This window comes from Leptonychotes weddellii, chromosome 2, assembly GCF_054177405.1.
Source record: "Leptonychotes weddellii isolate Sample4059 chromosome 2, ASM5417740v2, whole genome shotgun sequence".
Taxonomy (NCBI): domain Eukaryota; kingdom Metazoa; phylum Chordata; class Mammalia; order Carnivora; family Phocidae; genus Leptonychotes; species Leptonychotes weddellii.
This window is the reverse complement of record NC_138370.1, coordinates 27,977,460-27,992,776: the sequence shown is the minus strand read 5'-3', so window position 1 is coordinate 27,992,776 and position 15,317 is coordinate 27,977,460. Positions and strand designations below refer to the sequence as shown.

At 39.6% G+C, this 15,317-nt stretch overlaps 1 protein-coding gene across 1 annotated transcript in view; it reads right to left on the bottom strand.

Annotated features, from left to right (window-relative positions):
- KCNU1 (potassium calcium-activated channel subfamily U member 1) overlaps nt 1–15,317 on the bottom strand; it is a 172,841-nt gene that overhangs the window by 14,405 nt on the left and 143,119 nt on the right. Inside the window, 3 exon segments of the mRNA XM_081812893.1 lie at nt 819–1,077; nt 2,469–2,693; nt 5,881–5,977. Coding sequence (XP_081669019.1) covers nt 819–1,077; nt 2,469–2,693; nt 5,881–5,977 — 581 coding nt within the window.

Below are 15,317 nucleotides of genomic sequence, written 5' to 3'. Positions count from 1 at the left end.
ACTGATATGAGGAATTCTTAATCTCAGGAAACAAACTGAGGGTTGCTGGAGTGGTGGGGGGGGTGGGAGGGATGGGGTGGCTGGGTGATAGACATTGGGGAGGGTATATACTATGGTTAGCACTGTGAATTGTGTAAGACTGATTAATCACCTATACCTCTGAAACGAATAATACATTATATGTTAAAAAAAGAGAGAGAGAGAAGATAGTAGGAAGGGTAAAATAAGGAGGGGAAGTCAGAGGGGGAGATGAACCATGAGAGACTACGGACTCTGAGAAAGAAACTGAGGGTCCTAGAGGGGAGGGGGTGGGGGAAAGTGTTAGTCTGTTGATGTGTATTGAAGAGGGCACGTATTGAATGGAGCACTGGGTGTTATATGCAAACAATGAATCATGGAACACTACATCAAAAACTAATGATGTAATGTATGGTGATTAACATAACATAAAAAAATAAAATAAAAAAAAGAGTAAGAGAGAATTATACTTCATTCTCTCAAACATTAAACTAGGAATAGTAGTGGAGCATCTCTAAGATATAATGAGAATTGATACTACTACTACTAAATATTATTAATTATAATAATATGCCAATTTCTATCTTATCTAATATTTAATTAATAACAAAAACAGCACTTAAAATTCAGTGGGAAAACTGTTACATGCATTCCGTTTAGGAGATGGAAATTATTTTTCATTTGACTTAGGATTACCAAGGACTTAACTCTCTGCTACTTCTATTACAGAATTCTCAGAGTTGGAAGAGGTCTTCGACGATAACTGATCCAACCTCTCCTCCTCCCCATGATCAAAGTACTTCAGAGATGAGTTAATTCTCTTTCCTTATTCCATTCTCTCTAAACTCCTCCTATCAGGGAGTTGTTCTTACGTGATTCTTCAGGTGTCTGGGCAGAGCAGCTAATCCTCAGTGATCCAATGTTGAGGGTGGCCATGATGGTCTCTGTGTCTACCAGAGCTGGGTTGCTTGATGCCTTGGATGAGGAGGATAAGACAGCACACATGGAACATTCCTCTATGTTGGCTGCATGGAGGTCTTCAGGAAAGAGTGCAGATCCCTAATGAGAGAAAACCCAGTAGAGGAGGGACTTCTCAGGTGGAGGGATTTTATATAATGGCTCATGGTGATGCCTCTTGTGGGATGCAATTTTTGAGCCAAAGCCTCTCCAGCCTTCACTGAATTGGTTTTAAGACTTAGTTACCTGATATCTGAACACATTTAGCCTCATTGATCATTAATATCTTAGTGAGACTGAATTTCACAGACCCTACCTGAGAGCAAGTCTGGATGAGCCGGAGGGTAAAGAGGGAGGAACCTACATCCATTCAGATGATTCAAGTGAGAAAAGTAAAGTAGGGATAACAGTAGGGGTAACAAGAAACATTCAGAGAAAGGGGAAGTAATGGATCTAAAGGCAAATTTTGCATCCCCACAGTTTTGCTTGCAGCTGACCTTTTCTGTACCCTCTGGATTAACTAGCATAGTGGTGGTTGCTTCTTTCCCAATTTGGTGGAGAAATAGGGATAGATCTGGTTCTGTCTTCAGGTAGCTCAGATATGAATACCAGTAATTCCTAACACTAGCTGGATCTAGAGATTTGTGGTCCTTTTCCTTTTTTCCTTTCTATGGCCTAAAGTAAGGGTACAGTGCAGAGAACTTTATGGTAGCTTTTTAAAGAAGCAAATGAAATTTGTTCCTTGAGAGAACCATTTTTGAAATTTGAACAATATTATATATTGTCAGCATTATTTCATGAAAAAATTACATGGTTTGGGCGCATTTCACACTGCGCATACTTTTTTTTTTTAATCCAGGGAAATAGTGGCATACAATTGCATACCGGTGTATAAATGTTCAGAGCAAATACAATTACAACTACAATGCCACATATGCATAATGGATCCATTCCTCAGAAATGTAAACCTAATTCCTCTTTCTCATACATCTATCAAGGACTATGTGGCATTATGTATTCCATAAAAGATGCGTCTTCAGAAAAGATGAGAAAGTCAGAGCACAAAGGCTAGCTAGTATCAGTTTAGCTGTGGACATTAAGTTAGAATCAGATTCAGAAATGTAGAGAAACTCTTATTTATATAAAGACCATAAAATATGATTATAAACATAAAACATAAAATGTAGTGGCTCCTGGGCATAAACTCTGGAGCCACAATGTCTAGATTTAAATCTTTGTTCTGCTACTTACCTGCTGTGTAAACTTGGACAGGTTACCTACTCTCTCCATGCCCAAAGTCCAACACCTTTAAAATCTACCCCATAGGATTATTTTGAGGGTTAAATGAGTTAATATATGTAAAATGCTTAGAATAGTTTTTATTACCTGTAAGCACTATACAACTACAAGCTACTGTTTTATTATTTATTAATCCTAGTACCATTAGTGTTACCATCATTATAAATATTCACTATCTCTAATGTGACACTTACAGGTAGAATGTATATCCGGGGAAAATTCCGGAGAAATAGCCATTCTCTCTTCAGGTAATCCAGAGACCCAATGAACACAATGTCTTTCAGCTCCGGCTGTGTATAGCTGCTAGCTCTCAAGGGCATTACAAAATTCCGAAGCCCCATCAATGTTGAGGTAGCATCTCCAAAGACACATGCTACTACATGGTTCCGAAACTCATGTTTTGACTTGTCCATTCGTTTCTAAGCATAAGCATGCCAGAGTCTGGTCAGTTTTAGAAACAAGCTGAGAGTCTCTCAAAGAGGGCTCCATCCCCTCATCCCAACTCTTCCAGGTACATCCATAGGAGGACTTTCATAAGGATAATGAAATTCTGCAAATTGCTCATAAAATGGAATTTACCTACCATGAGGCAATTATACTTTTTATCTTTTTGTGGAGTTCCTTCTTATTCCACTTTTTAAAGTCTTTTATTAGCATGGAGTGCCTCAATTAAAACTCAGATTAGTGTCATTCCTCAAGGTGTGAAACCATAGAACCAAACGGGGAGCACATCTTTTATTTTCATTATGTGGTTTTGGCCTTGTATGCACTATAGTAAGATTCAATGAAAAACTAAAACATTACAAATTCCATTGCTAAATGTATGTCTTCTAGTGAGCCCTGAAAATCGCATAAAGTTGTACAACATGTTGCAGTTTTTGGTGGATTTTCATACATATGAAAATACCTATTAGTTTGGAACATACGAAATTGCCTTTTTATGGGTCAAAAATGGTTGAGTATTGGTAACTTCATATGGTTCAACCTAATATACCAAACTCACTCAACAGATGCTTTCCAGAGTTGAGGAAATTCATTATGCAAAGTGCAGAAAAGAAATGGAAGGTCACAAAAATTCCATTTGAACCCAAACATTTGAACATGTCACATACTACCATCAGCATCACTGATTGTTAACATTTTCTCTGTATCTCCAAGTAGTACCTCCAAATAATCATATACATGAAAAATATTTAAATGAGCTTTTCCCCACATTCACAGAGACTTTTAAGAGTGATAAATGTAACTTAAAAAAAAGAGAGACATGATATTCCTGTAGGAAATTCATTTCAAGCCTTTGATTTCTTTCAGGGAATGAGTCAGTGTCTTCTCTTGTGGCTCTGGAATGGGCTAGAAAGAGCACTGGATCTGGAGGAAGACTTGATTCTGTATTCTGTTGTATGACAAGCTAGTTTACCCTCTGACACTCAATTTCTTTAAGTTTGAATCATTTAAAAAATAAAAGCTAATTCTGTTGTGGAAATGAAATAATATATTGGAAGTACAGTGCTCAACTCATTAGCTCTTGTTCAATACCTGTTAATCAACTCTGAATCTTTTGAATTCCTTGAGTTTCAGAGGACTCTTGGAAGCTGGTAGAGAACAGGTTAAATGCATATAGAAGCACTTCATACATGTGTGTGGTCTATATTCCTCAGCACATGAAGACTCAGAATACTTCAAATGGATATATCATCCTGCCCTATGCCCATATTTAGCTGGGTTAAATGACAAGCTTCTGTGAAACAGGGGGTGATAAAACCTAACAAGATAAATAAGTAACATCTGACATCTCCACAATTAGTTTGTCAAATTAGCATATACTAGAAAATACTCTCTTTTCAAAGGGAATTGCCCTGTGAGGGGAAATAAAGCTACTTGTCTGGAGAGCCTTCCTGGAGAGTGATGTGAATCTTAACCAAATCTATTAAATAATTGTCTCTAGCTAATCCGATTAGTTTTAACTTGAATAATGAAGCCTCTAACGGTATTTAATGTAACATGCCTGAAGTCCAATGATTGCTCTTCTGAGTAGAACTAAACAATTAGAAACAAGATACATGGCAGAGTGCATTAATGGGCACAGCCAGAGAGGCAATTTCTCCAAGAAACTGTGGCACAAAATTGTCTCCCAATTGAGAAAGATGGTGACTTTTGGAGGAAGGGGAGGATGCACTATTTGTTCAAAGTAACTTAAATCGACCACTTCCATTTGATCCTTCTGCAAATGAAACCAAATTCAAAGCCTCCCTGAATTCTGCAATATGGACATTTCTCCTCTATGGTCACACGTTTCAAAGCCTTTAGAATTTCTTAAACTAGAAGCCCTTCTAAACTTATCAAAAGACTCAGTTGGTGTTCTGAACTATATTCCATATCAAGTATCATAAAGGAGATATCTGTCATAGCAACCTGTCTGTGTGCTTAAAAAATATGGTATAATAAAACATCTGCTATTTCTATTTCTTCGTCTCTTGGATGCCTCCATCTGCAGCCAACTTCTCAACCTTTCTAACGATTTCCTTCCCACTGAAAACATGTTTAGCTTCCTGCTCAATGGAGTTTATTTTGCTTAGTTTAGAAGAAGACATAATTGCTAAAGTGGTGAATTTCAGCAGCAACCCTAATAGTTTTCTAGTTGATATGACAGTTCTGACAATTTTATGCTTCTGATCAAATGATTGATCATGCTTTTACAAAAATTGGAACATATTCTGTCAGGACATTGGTACCAAGCCACAAGGATTGTGTGTGTGTGAGTGTGTGTGTGTAACAGGAAAAAAAGTGAACTGAACTACTTTGGGAAAGCAAGAAAAAGATATAATTATCCATTAGTCATAGTTGAAAAAATTATATAGGGTTCATACAACAAACAATCACTTTGATTATATTTACCAACTACTGCTTGCAAAGTAAACCACTGAGATCATGCTTGAGTTGCTAACTCTGGAAAATGAGAATAGATGTGGACCTGGAAAGCAGGTGTCAGAGCCTGGATTAGGATATAGACTTTTTACATCTTGGTTGCTGGCATTTCAGTAAATTGAGTTAGTTATTTTCCTTGAGAGAACAGAGACAGAGACAGGATTCTAATATCTATTAGGATTCACCCATGTTATGCATCTAGGAGATACATTCTTGACTAATGCGTTAGGTATAAGTACAGCCAGCTCTAAGAGAAACCACTACAGAAAATCCAAACTTTAAACCAATAATTAGGAAAATATCTCTTTAAAAAAAGGAAAGGCTTTAGAGTTCTTGTAAATAGTTTCCCTGGTGCATTTAAATTAATTAGATTTACTAGCAAAACAGCAATGTGTCAGGAGAACATTATTCTAAATAACTGACTCAGCTAAACTGTGAAAGGTGGGGGGGAAGAAGGACTTGAACAATCTGATCTAATTGTTTCAAATCCCAGCATATTACCTACATGGTCTTTGTCAAATGTCATATCTGTTACCCTGCATACCATTCAGGCTGGTGATGAATGTGTTTTTCCTTTGAAATTCACAAAGAGAAATGGCAGGTGCTTATAACTAGTGTAAGGACGTTATTTACCCTAGGTGTAGGTTTATCTTACTTGAAATTTGGTGCAAGATCACCTACCAGAATCACACTGTCCAAAGGGATTGCTCTGCACCAGTGAAACATACCGCTGCTATCAAGCTGGTCAGAATCTTGTACTGTTTCATACAGACAAGTCCTAAGTAGGGAGAAAGGAGAGTTAGCTGAGAACATTTGCGACACTGGTGTGACAAAGCTAAGATGTCAAACTCAACAGAACCTTGAGCCCAAAGCACAGAATAACACAAAGAGAATAACCTTGGGTCTGTGAGACTCCAGAATAAAGATTCATGTCTGAAGGACACCAAGAGCTGAGCGTATCCAGCTGAAAACATACTAAGCACTTTGTGTGTGTGCGTGCGTGCATGCACACGTGTGCACATGCATGTGTGTGCATTTAGCAGATATATCAAGCTCTCCTTTTACCTTACATTATATGTGCTTTGAAGGTAGTTATTTTTGCTCTTGATTTTGCTACTGTGGTGAGGCTACTATTGTTTGGGAGAAATCATGGGAGGTGTTTTGGGCACCTGAAGATAGAATTTAAAAGGCTGTGAGATTGAGTCATGAATGGTATCTCTCTCCTTGGCCTGTTTTCCTCCCCTCTCCTTTCCATATCGTTTTGTATGAGTTCCTGTTGAAACATCCTTCCTTCTTATATGTGTTTTGTATTCTTTACAGCTTCCATCACTGGCCTGCATTTAACTAAACTCTGCTCTAATCTTGGTTTAAGTCTTGGCAAAGCCCTCCATGTGATCACCCCACACTGCAGTTGGGCACAATGCTAGTCATGTAATATATTCAACCACCCAAAGGGTTAGATAATCTTTGGAAAAAATCCCATTGTATCTGAAGGAATGCATATTTGCTCAATAGAGAAGAGAGGAAACCCTTCTAGAAGCACAGAAAGTTTAGAGTCTGGACCTATTTGAATCAGGAGAATCAAGGCTTAATCTGTAGAAACAACCTCAAAATTCCAGGGGCTGAACATAACACAGGTTCCCACACTACATATATTCCTCAGGTGAACAGTTGTCTGTGTTCCACACAGCCACTCAGAGTGGTACAGAGGCTGTACCATCTTAGAGTCACACACCTAGAAAATGCATCCTCCTTAGTCATTAAGGCAAGGGAAGAGAAAGGGACTGGAGAAACAAGCCTGGGCTTTTAACTGCCATGACCCAAAGCGACACACATTTTTGATCACATGTCATTGACCAGAACTAGTCACATGCCTCCTGCTAACTTTATGGGGGTTGAGGAACATGGGAAGTGACTGAAATACTTAGTGACCATTTCAGTCTCTACCAGACTTTAAAGACCACTCCTTGTTTTATGGATAAAAGTCAAAGAGCTAACAAATGGTAAAGCTGCCATTTGAATGGAATGCTGAGGTTGAGATTACTGATGCTCAGAAGATCCAATTTTCCTTTACTTCTTTAGCAGATGGGCAGCCAGATGGGGCCACATGACTAGTTCTGACCAATGAAATGGGAGAAGTGATGGCTGATGTAGGGACAAGCTCTCGTGTGATTCTTCAGGCTCACTCCTGCCCGCTGTAATGATGACCAGCCTGAGAACATGAGTGCCTACATACAGCAGAGTGCCTTGGCCTCAGTGACCTGTGCTGGATATGTAACGTGAAAAAGAAAGACACCTTTGTTGCGCTAAGTCACTGAGATTTCATGGTTGTTACCACAGCATACATCGATCCTATTCTGACAGAAATGCCTATTCTAAAAAACATGTTGCATGGAATATTAGTAACTGGAGAGTTGTGAGGAAATGCTTTCTGCAGTCAAATAAAGTTTGAGAAAAATGTCCCCTCTTTGAGATTCATACTGCATTTTAGTGTTATGAAAGGTTCAAAAAAGTCGTACAAAAAAAAAAATCCTTTCAAGTTTATATAATCCAGTGTTTTACACTTATTTGACCACACACATTTACCATCTACTTATTCATTTATTTATTTAAAAATATCCTTGAAACACCTTTTGGGACATACTACACAGTGTCACACTGTAGGTTCAGCTGTGGTAAACAGTACGTTATGACAGCACTCTCCTGCGAGATTTTACTATACATCCTGGGAGAAATAAAACATATTGTGCTCTGTGCTGCAGGGTGAGGGTTTTTGTTTTTTTTCTGTGAATTAATACAGTTTGTTATTCAACACCTGGCCCAAAGACTCAGACTCTAAGATAATATCAAGCAATTTTGATCTCTTTAACCTAGTCAGTTTCTAAATTACTATCTTAAGTCATAATTTTCCAGACAAAGGAACTTAAGATGGTCAGCTTAGAAGTGTCAGACTTAAAGTAATGGGATAGAGAGAGGACCCAGAGAAGCTGACATGGGAGAAGAGTTTGGAAAGTTCAGAGCTTATTGCTAATGAGATTGGCCAAGGCCAAGATGCAATCCTTCGTATTCTTCCCCATTGATGACCTCCCTGTAAACTTAGTGGATTCTAGTCATTTACCTGGCTAGAAGATGTTGCAATGTAAGCCTCAAGGTCAGTTTGACCAAAATGGGTTACCTTATTCTTTCAAATTAACATGCCTTTTGGTGGTTTAAATATCCTTAACTCTGCAGCTCCAACCCCAAATTCTAAGAGCCACACAGGCTCTTTTAATGATACTACTTAGGACAGTGGTGATGGCTTTAGGCCAAGCTGGTTAAAGAAACCCACCAGGGAACACACCTAAGACCAGAGTCTGTTTTTGATTTTTATCAGGATCTGAAGAACTGGCTATGTTACTCCTTCATAGAATCTATTTTTCTCTCCACTTGTAGCTTCCTAGACACCGTCCCTCAGATGTTGATATAATATAACCAAGTTACCTGCAGGGAGGTGGCTTCCTGCTCCCCACACTTGGCACCCAAATCTACGACAACTGCTACTATTTTTCTTCTGGTCACTTTCTTCAGCCTTTTTACTTTTCCCCTCCTTCTCCCTCTTCCTGCCCCCTCCTCCATCCCCATAATAAATGAAGACTCCTGGTCTGAAAATTAAATGCCCTTTTGGCAAATGGAAAATGATCTTCTCTCAAGCACATTTTAGCTTGACTTAGAATACCAAATCAATCACTGTACACTCTTCTATCATAATAAAAGCATGATCTATGTACACAAGCTGTCACAGACAACATCTTTCTTCATTCCAATGTTATGGAAAACAGATATGCCTTAGAGGAAACACCTGTTGGAGACCTGCATAAAAGAAAAGGCTGGAGGAGCCCCACTTCATCATAAAGGCATCCATCTGGTGTCCTTGCCAAGCAAAACCTGATGCAACTTATTTCACCATCCCTTAACTATAGCTCCCTTCTGCCCTATGCCTTGCAAATGACATGATCCTTGCAGAAATATACCTTCCTAAAGAGAATAATACATCATCTGTGGGAATGTGTGGCACTAGCAGTCTTATTAACTAGGAAATGAAGATTAGAACATAAAGGCTGATGCTATTGGGGGAAAAAAGAGCCACAGAACACCATCCAGGTCATCCAAGGCAGAAAGGAAAAGCCACATCCTAACCATAGGCAAAAGCCTCTTGGGTGAGGGACCTTTCTGTGTAGGAGAGGCTAGCAAGCAATATGGGAGGAGTTACCTGAGAAGGCCCTCAGCAGGACATATTTGGGATGAGGGCAGGGGAGTTCACTGGTCACAAGATAGGCTTCTCCTTGCTCAAGCAAAGTAGGATACTTCTACCGTGGTGTATCCAGGAGGCATCAAATCCTGACATGTCCTCAGAGTTAGGTCTCTGACTGCCATATTTAGAGGCTGACAGGTCTAGTGTGCTGGGTGAGAACAGTTTTTATAGCCAGTCCACTTGTGGATGTGCAGAGCAGCATGAGAATGAGGGCTCCAGCTTTCTTTGCTGATGACAGCCCTTTTCTGGGCTGTTGTAGTATGCATGAAGCCAATTGCCTTGTGAGTACAAGCTTGAACCTGTCCCAGCTAAGGAAGGCAGGCTCTTTCCTCTCTGGTTTCTGGAACCATTCTGAAAAGTACTTTTATTCTTCCATGTCCATAGCAACCTATCCTGTATGAATCCTATCACTTAAAGGAAAATATAATTGAAGGACCATGTGCCTTTAGTTTTCAATGGTGGCATCTGATGAAAGAGATCAAACCATGTAGGAAGTCCTCTGTTAAGGCAGGGTAGGTTTCAGCGCCAGGTCAGGAAGCACAGTATCCAAGAGTGTAAAAGTCTGCTGTCATTATTTCCTCCAATTTACAGACTTGACTCAGATTATTCTTGAGGATGATCTGCCAATGGATGAGATCCTCCACTGTTCACAATATCTATTATAAAGTTTAAAGGCACTGACAGTTTTTTTTTTCTCTTTTGCAGGCCTCAGTTTTGGATGTGTTAGGAAACCCTGGCACGTAACCATTCTATTTGAAGCCTTTTTAAAACTCCATAGGTGGCTTGTAAATTCTTAGGAGAGAATTTTCTGGCCTAGATGCAGAACAATATATATATATACAGACACACACACACACACACACACATATATCCACACACACACACACACATATATATATATTTTTTTCTTTTTTTGCTCAAGACTTGAGTTAAATAAAAGTAACAAGTTTCAAACTCTTAGCATAGAAAAGACAAGTCCTTTGGCTGAGTGTTGGAAAGGAGTGGGGAGGAATGTGTCAGGGTGTCCAGGAGTTTAGTGCCTTTCTTGGTTCAATCTTCGGAAAAATCCACTGAAACTGTATCTTGAAGGTAGTGATCAAGTTCCCACCAAAAATGGAGGGAAAATCCTCTGTTCCATTGATGCCTTTGGTGCTGCTAAGGATTTTGTATCTTGCAGGCTACAGCTGCCCTCTCTTTAATGACCTCATATATAATGACAGAGGTTATTCAGTTTATACTTAATCTGAAAATACTAATTGATTGTCAATTCTGACTACCACCTTTTGTGTTCTGGGAAGAAGACAATCACCTAAAATTTGGGAATGTGAGAGCAAGTTGTATAATCAGTGCTTCCCACTCTATCCTGTGCCTGTCTCTTTCTCTCTCTGTCTTGCACACATTTACACACACCCCTACACGCTACATGCATGCAATCATCAAATTTCAGAATATGAGCCTTTATGGCCACATTATGATTTCATTTTTCTCGGTTTCACCTGGTTGCCACTTATTCATAACAAGGCATTATTTTTCACCTTGGAGAGAAACTTAAGGTTTAAAATCATGGATAATTTTTAACAGTCCATTTCCCTCAGAACCTGTGTATGAGCAAATGGAAAAGGGTTCCTGGGAGGTCTGAGAAATTTTCAGGACCAAGAAACCATGTAAGAATCTCAGGAAGGAGGACTGAACACAGTCGACCTTCCCTGTTAGAAAGGCCTCTGTGAAGACTTCCTTTTCCAGGAAAAGGGAAAAGTGTGCACCAGGCTCTGTGCCTTAACCTCCAGCTTGACCAGATATCATTGCTGAGACTCATTTACTACCAGGTAAAATGCAAGAAAACCGGCCCTGAAATCTCATGGGATATTCCATGTGTTGACAGCAGGTTGGTTATCTCTAAAGCATCATGCCTTTTGGTTGCCATGTGGGACGCCTTAGGAATGGAGGGGAATGGCTGCCACTGTGTGCTCAGACCTGGGGTTTTCCAGGACAGAAGACTTTCAGCCCTAAAACTGGGCACTATACTACCAGAATGGGGAAAAGCCCCTAAGGAGGGAGGAAAAGGGGAGGAAGAATAAAACACTTGAAACACTATGCCCAGAAAACCTTCCACACCTCTGTCTACAGGTGGGTCTGGTTGATGTTCAATGGAAGAAAAGATAGTTGGGTGGTCAGAGACCCGCATGTTTTAAAACATACAGAGAATTATATCTTCCAACCTTCCTCTGGTTCCTGTCTCTTGATTCTTTGCATAAGAAATCATTGTGGTATTATAAACTTTAATAGTGAAGTTTGTGGGTATGATTTTTTAAAAATCTGTAAATGCTTTTTTAAAAAGGAGACATATTAAAATTCAAGATATTGTGTTCAGTGTAATCTTATTTTAGTCTACATAGGAGAATATAAACTCTGTGCTAATGTAAACCAAATCAGCTGTGAATAGAGTGTTCTGTTTGCCTTTAAATGCTGCTTTACAGATGGAGTCTATCAAATCCATGGCCTCTGTTTTCAATGTTTACAATTTAAAATCTCCACAAAGACATTTTTTCCACCCTCTTGCTTAGAAGTGTAACACAAGGTCAGAGTGGTCCTAGACCAGGTGACGGCAAGAATAGGATGGTGCTTCTATTAGATAAACCCACATCTGAACGCACATTTGAGCATCTCTCTGTTAAGCTTTGCTTTATTTCTGATGACTATAAACTGACAGCTTTCTGCAGAGCATTTTCTATGAAAACATACATGTAGGCATCTCAGAATTTAAATGGTTACCAGACAGAAGATCAAGGAGAAAGATAAAAAAGACAGTTTCCCTCTTCCTTGCCCATTCCCCAGACAGACCCTCATTTAAATCCCTTTATACCTTATGGATATTGCATTTGGGATTTTCTACAATGTGAGGACAAATGAGGCGTGACCTGAAGCAGCAGGTACCTCTAATAAAGGCTGGAGTTTGTGCCCTGGGTAGAAGAGCCTGGGGCTCAGGGCAAGCCACGCATCTCAGGAGAACAAGCTCCAAAGCCAATCTTTTCAGCATGGGGCTGTATTTTTAGATGCTCTTTCCCACACCACCCAACACCTTTCTAAATACTAAATGACATGCTAAACACAGAGGTTGGCCTAAATGAAAAATATTTTCCACAGAGTTTGGGATACAGTCTTCTCTGTTCAGTGAACTAGGAACTGAACAATCAAGTCAGTTACTGATACTTTTGATCCTAACATTACTGAAGCAAATGTGAATTTCAGGCCAAAGACTTTTACTTTTTTGGTGGGATATGGAGTGGGAAGTAGGAATTTGAAATATCTGAAAACTAGCTAGTTTTTAATTTTTCATTGTATTGATACATTTTCTAAGGTTTTGAGGGATTGAGCTTGAGTCAGAGATTAGCATGACCAAAACGATTTCCTTAGGCACCAGGTAAGAATCTTGGTCTGGGCAATTAACAATAATCATAACCCTTCAGAAGAAACTAAGACAGGAAAAAATAGCATCCGCCACAATGTTACTGGTTTGAGTGTGTGGTGTGCTTGTATACATATGCTTGTGTGCGTGTGTGTGTGAGAGACAGACAGGGAAGGGGTATCAAATGGAAAGGTACAAATTGTGCAGAGGAAACACAACTAATTTCAGGGTACATGAATACTATTGGGTTTTCTTTCTAAATAAGAAGTTGTTTGTGAAGTCTCCTTATCTACATTCCTTAGTTTCTCTAACATTCCTGTTGCTGAATGTCAACATGGAGAGAGATTATCAGTGTGCTGGGGACTACAGATTTTTGGAAACACTGGAAGGACCTAATGATGTGTTGAGGGCTACAGACTTTTAAAATTTCCTCCCATCTGGAAGCCATCACTGGAGGGAAGGCCATTGAATAAAGGCATCCTGAGTGTTAGAACATTTTACTTAGCACCAGTGACCTGTCAAGAAGCAATGGGGATAATGGAAGGGGAGGCCACTTGGGATCACTCAGGACATGGGGCCCTCCTTCTGCTCAATGGGCTACATGACGGCTCCTTTTTAAAAGTGGCATGCCTTGATTAAAGGTGAAAAGTTAGAAGTAGGAGCTTCTGGTGGGAGGAAAAGGCTGTGGTTAGTGTTCCTTAAGAAGAAGAAGTGATTAAATCCGGGCTGTTATTAGGGATGAAAGGTAAGAGCCAGGGTTTTTTCATGTATGGGGGCCATAGAAGAGGATCTGCAGGATGAGGTAGGAAGGTCACAGGCACTCTCACTTAGAGGTTCCCTATGTTTTAGCTCTTTAAGTTAAGGATGAATGAGAACGAAGGAGGAAAGAAGTAGAACGTTCATCTTGTTCTGGTCACCTCTAACTTGAAATTAAGTTTCTGCAGCATGTCAAATCCTTCACTTCTTTTATGTGTCACTATGAAGGTGACATCGGGATTTTCTGAAGCTGAGCCTGTTGCATCAAGAAACTATCTGGATGCTCTACCTCTTACCTCTACTGCTTAAGCTCCAGAAGGAACTTTCCAATGTTGTTTACTTAGCTGCAGCCATTTAGAGGGAGGAAGAAAAGAAGGGAGGGAGGGAGGGAGGAAGGGGGAGGGGGAGAGAGAGATAGGGAGAGAGGAGAAAAGAGAAGGGTTCTACAAACTTTCTGGGAACTTTGCTATAATTTAAAAATCACCACCAAATAAAATTCCTTTGTATGTTTCCCCTAAATGTCTCCTGTGCTATGAAACCACTGTGCATGCTGATAAGTGAGTTTTGGCTTGGATCTTTCTCACCCAGTTTCAGAGAAGGGACAAGATCATCCCATGGTCCAACACACTAGTCACCCAGCAGGCAGAAGTTCAGGCATGTCCCTCTTTATTGCCAATGTAGACCAAATGGAAGACCCAAAATAGTGCATTGTCAAAGGCTTCAGCTAAACACTCTGTCTTTTGTACATTAGAATAAATTGACATTTGTATAGAATTATACAGGCACTTAATACAAATAAAAATGGTATCTGCCTTCCTGATGAGTACTTTCTTGACTATTTTGCAAGAATGCAAATGATTTCCTATCATCTCTTTTTCCTCCATATCAAAATCTCCATGGAAATAGATTCCAAATTATGTCTGAGCTCTCAACACTCTGTGAAAGAATAAAGAAATTACATGCTCTGTGAAATCTTCCAACCTCTTCCATTAGAGCATCTGAAAGGAACCCATCCTCTCACACTCAGGATGCTAGGGCAAAAGTCCAACAATAACCATACCAGATTTCAGTTGTCTTTTTTTTTTTAATTATATTATGTTATGTTAGTCACCATACAATACATCATTGGTTTTTGATGTGGTGATCCATGATCCATTGTTTTTGTATAACAGCCAGTGCTCCATGCAGTATGTGCCCTCCTTAATACCCATCACCAGGCTAACCAACGCCCCCTCCCCTCTAAAACCCTGTTTGTTTCTCAGAGTCCATAGTTTCTCATGGTTCATCTCTCCCTCCAATTCCTGCCCCCCATTTTTCCCTTCCTTCTCCTAGTGTCCTCCATGTTATTCCTTATGTTCCACAAATAAGTGAAACCATATGATAATTGACTTTCTCTGCTTGACTTATTTCACTTAGCATAATCTCCTCCAGTCCCATCCATGTTGATGTGAAAGTTGGGTATTCATCCTTTCTGATGGCTGAGTAATATTCCATTGTATATATGGACCACATCTTCTTTATCCATTCATCTGTTGAAGGGCATCTCGGCTCTTTCCATAGTTTGGCTATTGCAGACATTGCTGCTATGAACATTGGGGTGCATATGGCCCTTCTTTTCACTACATCTGTGTCTTTGGGGTAAATACCCAGTAGTGCAATTTCTGG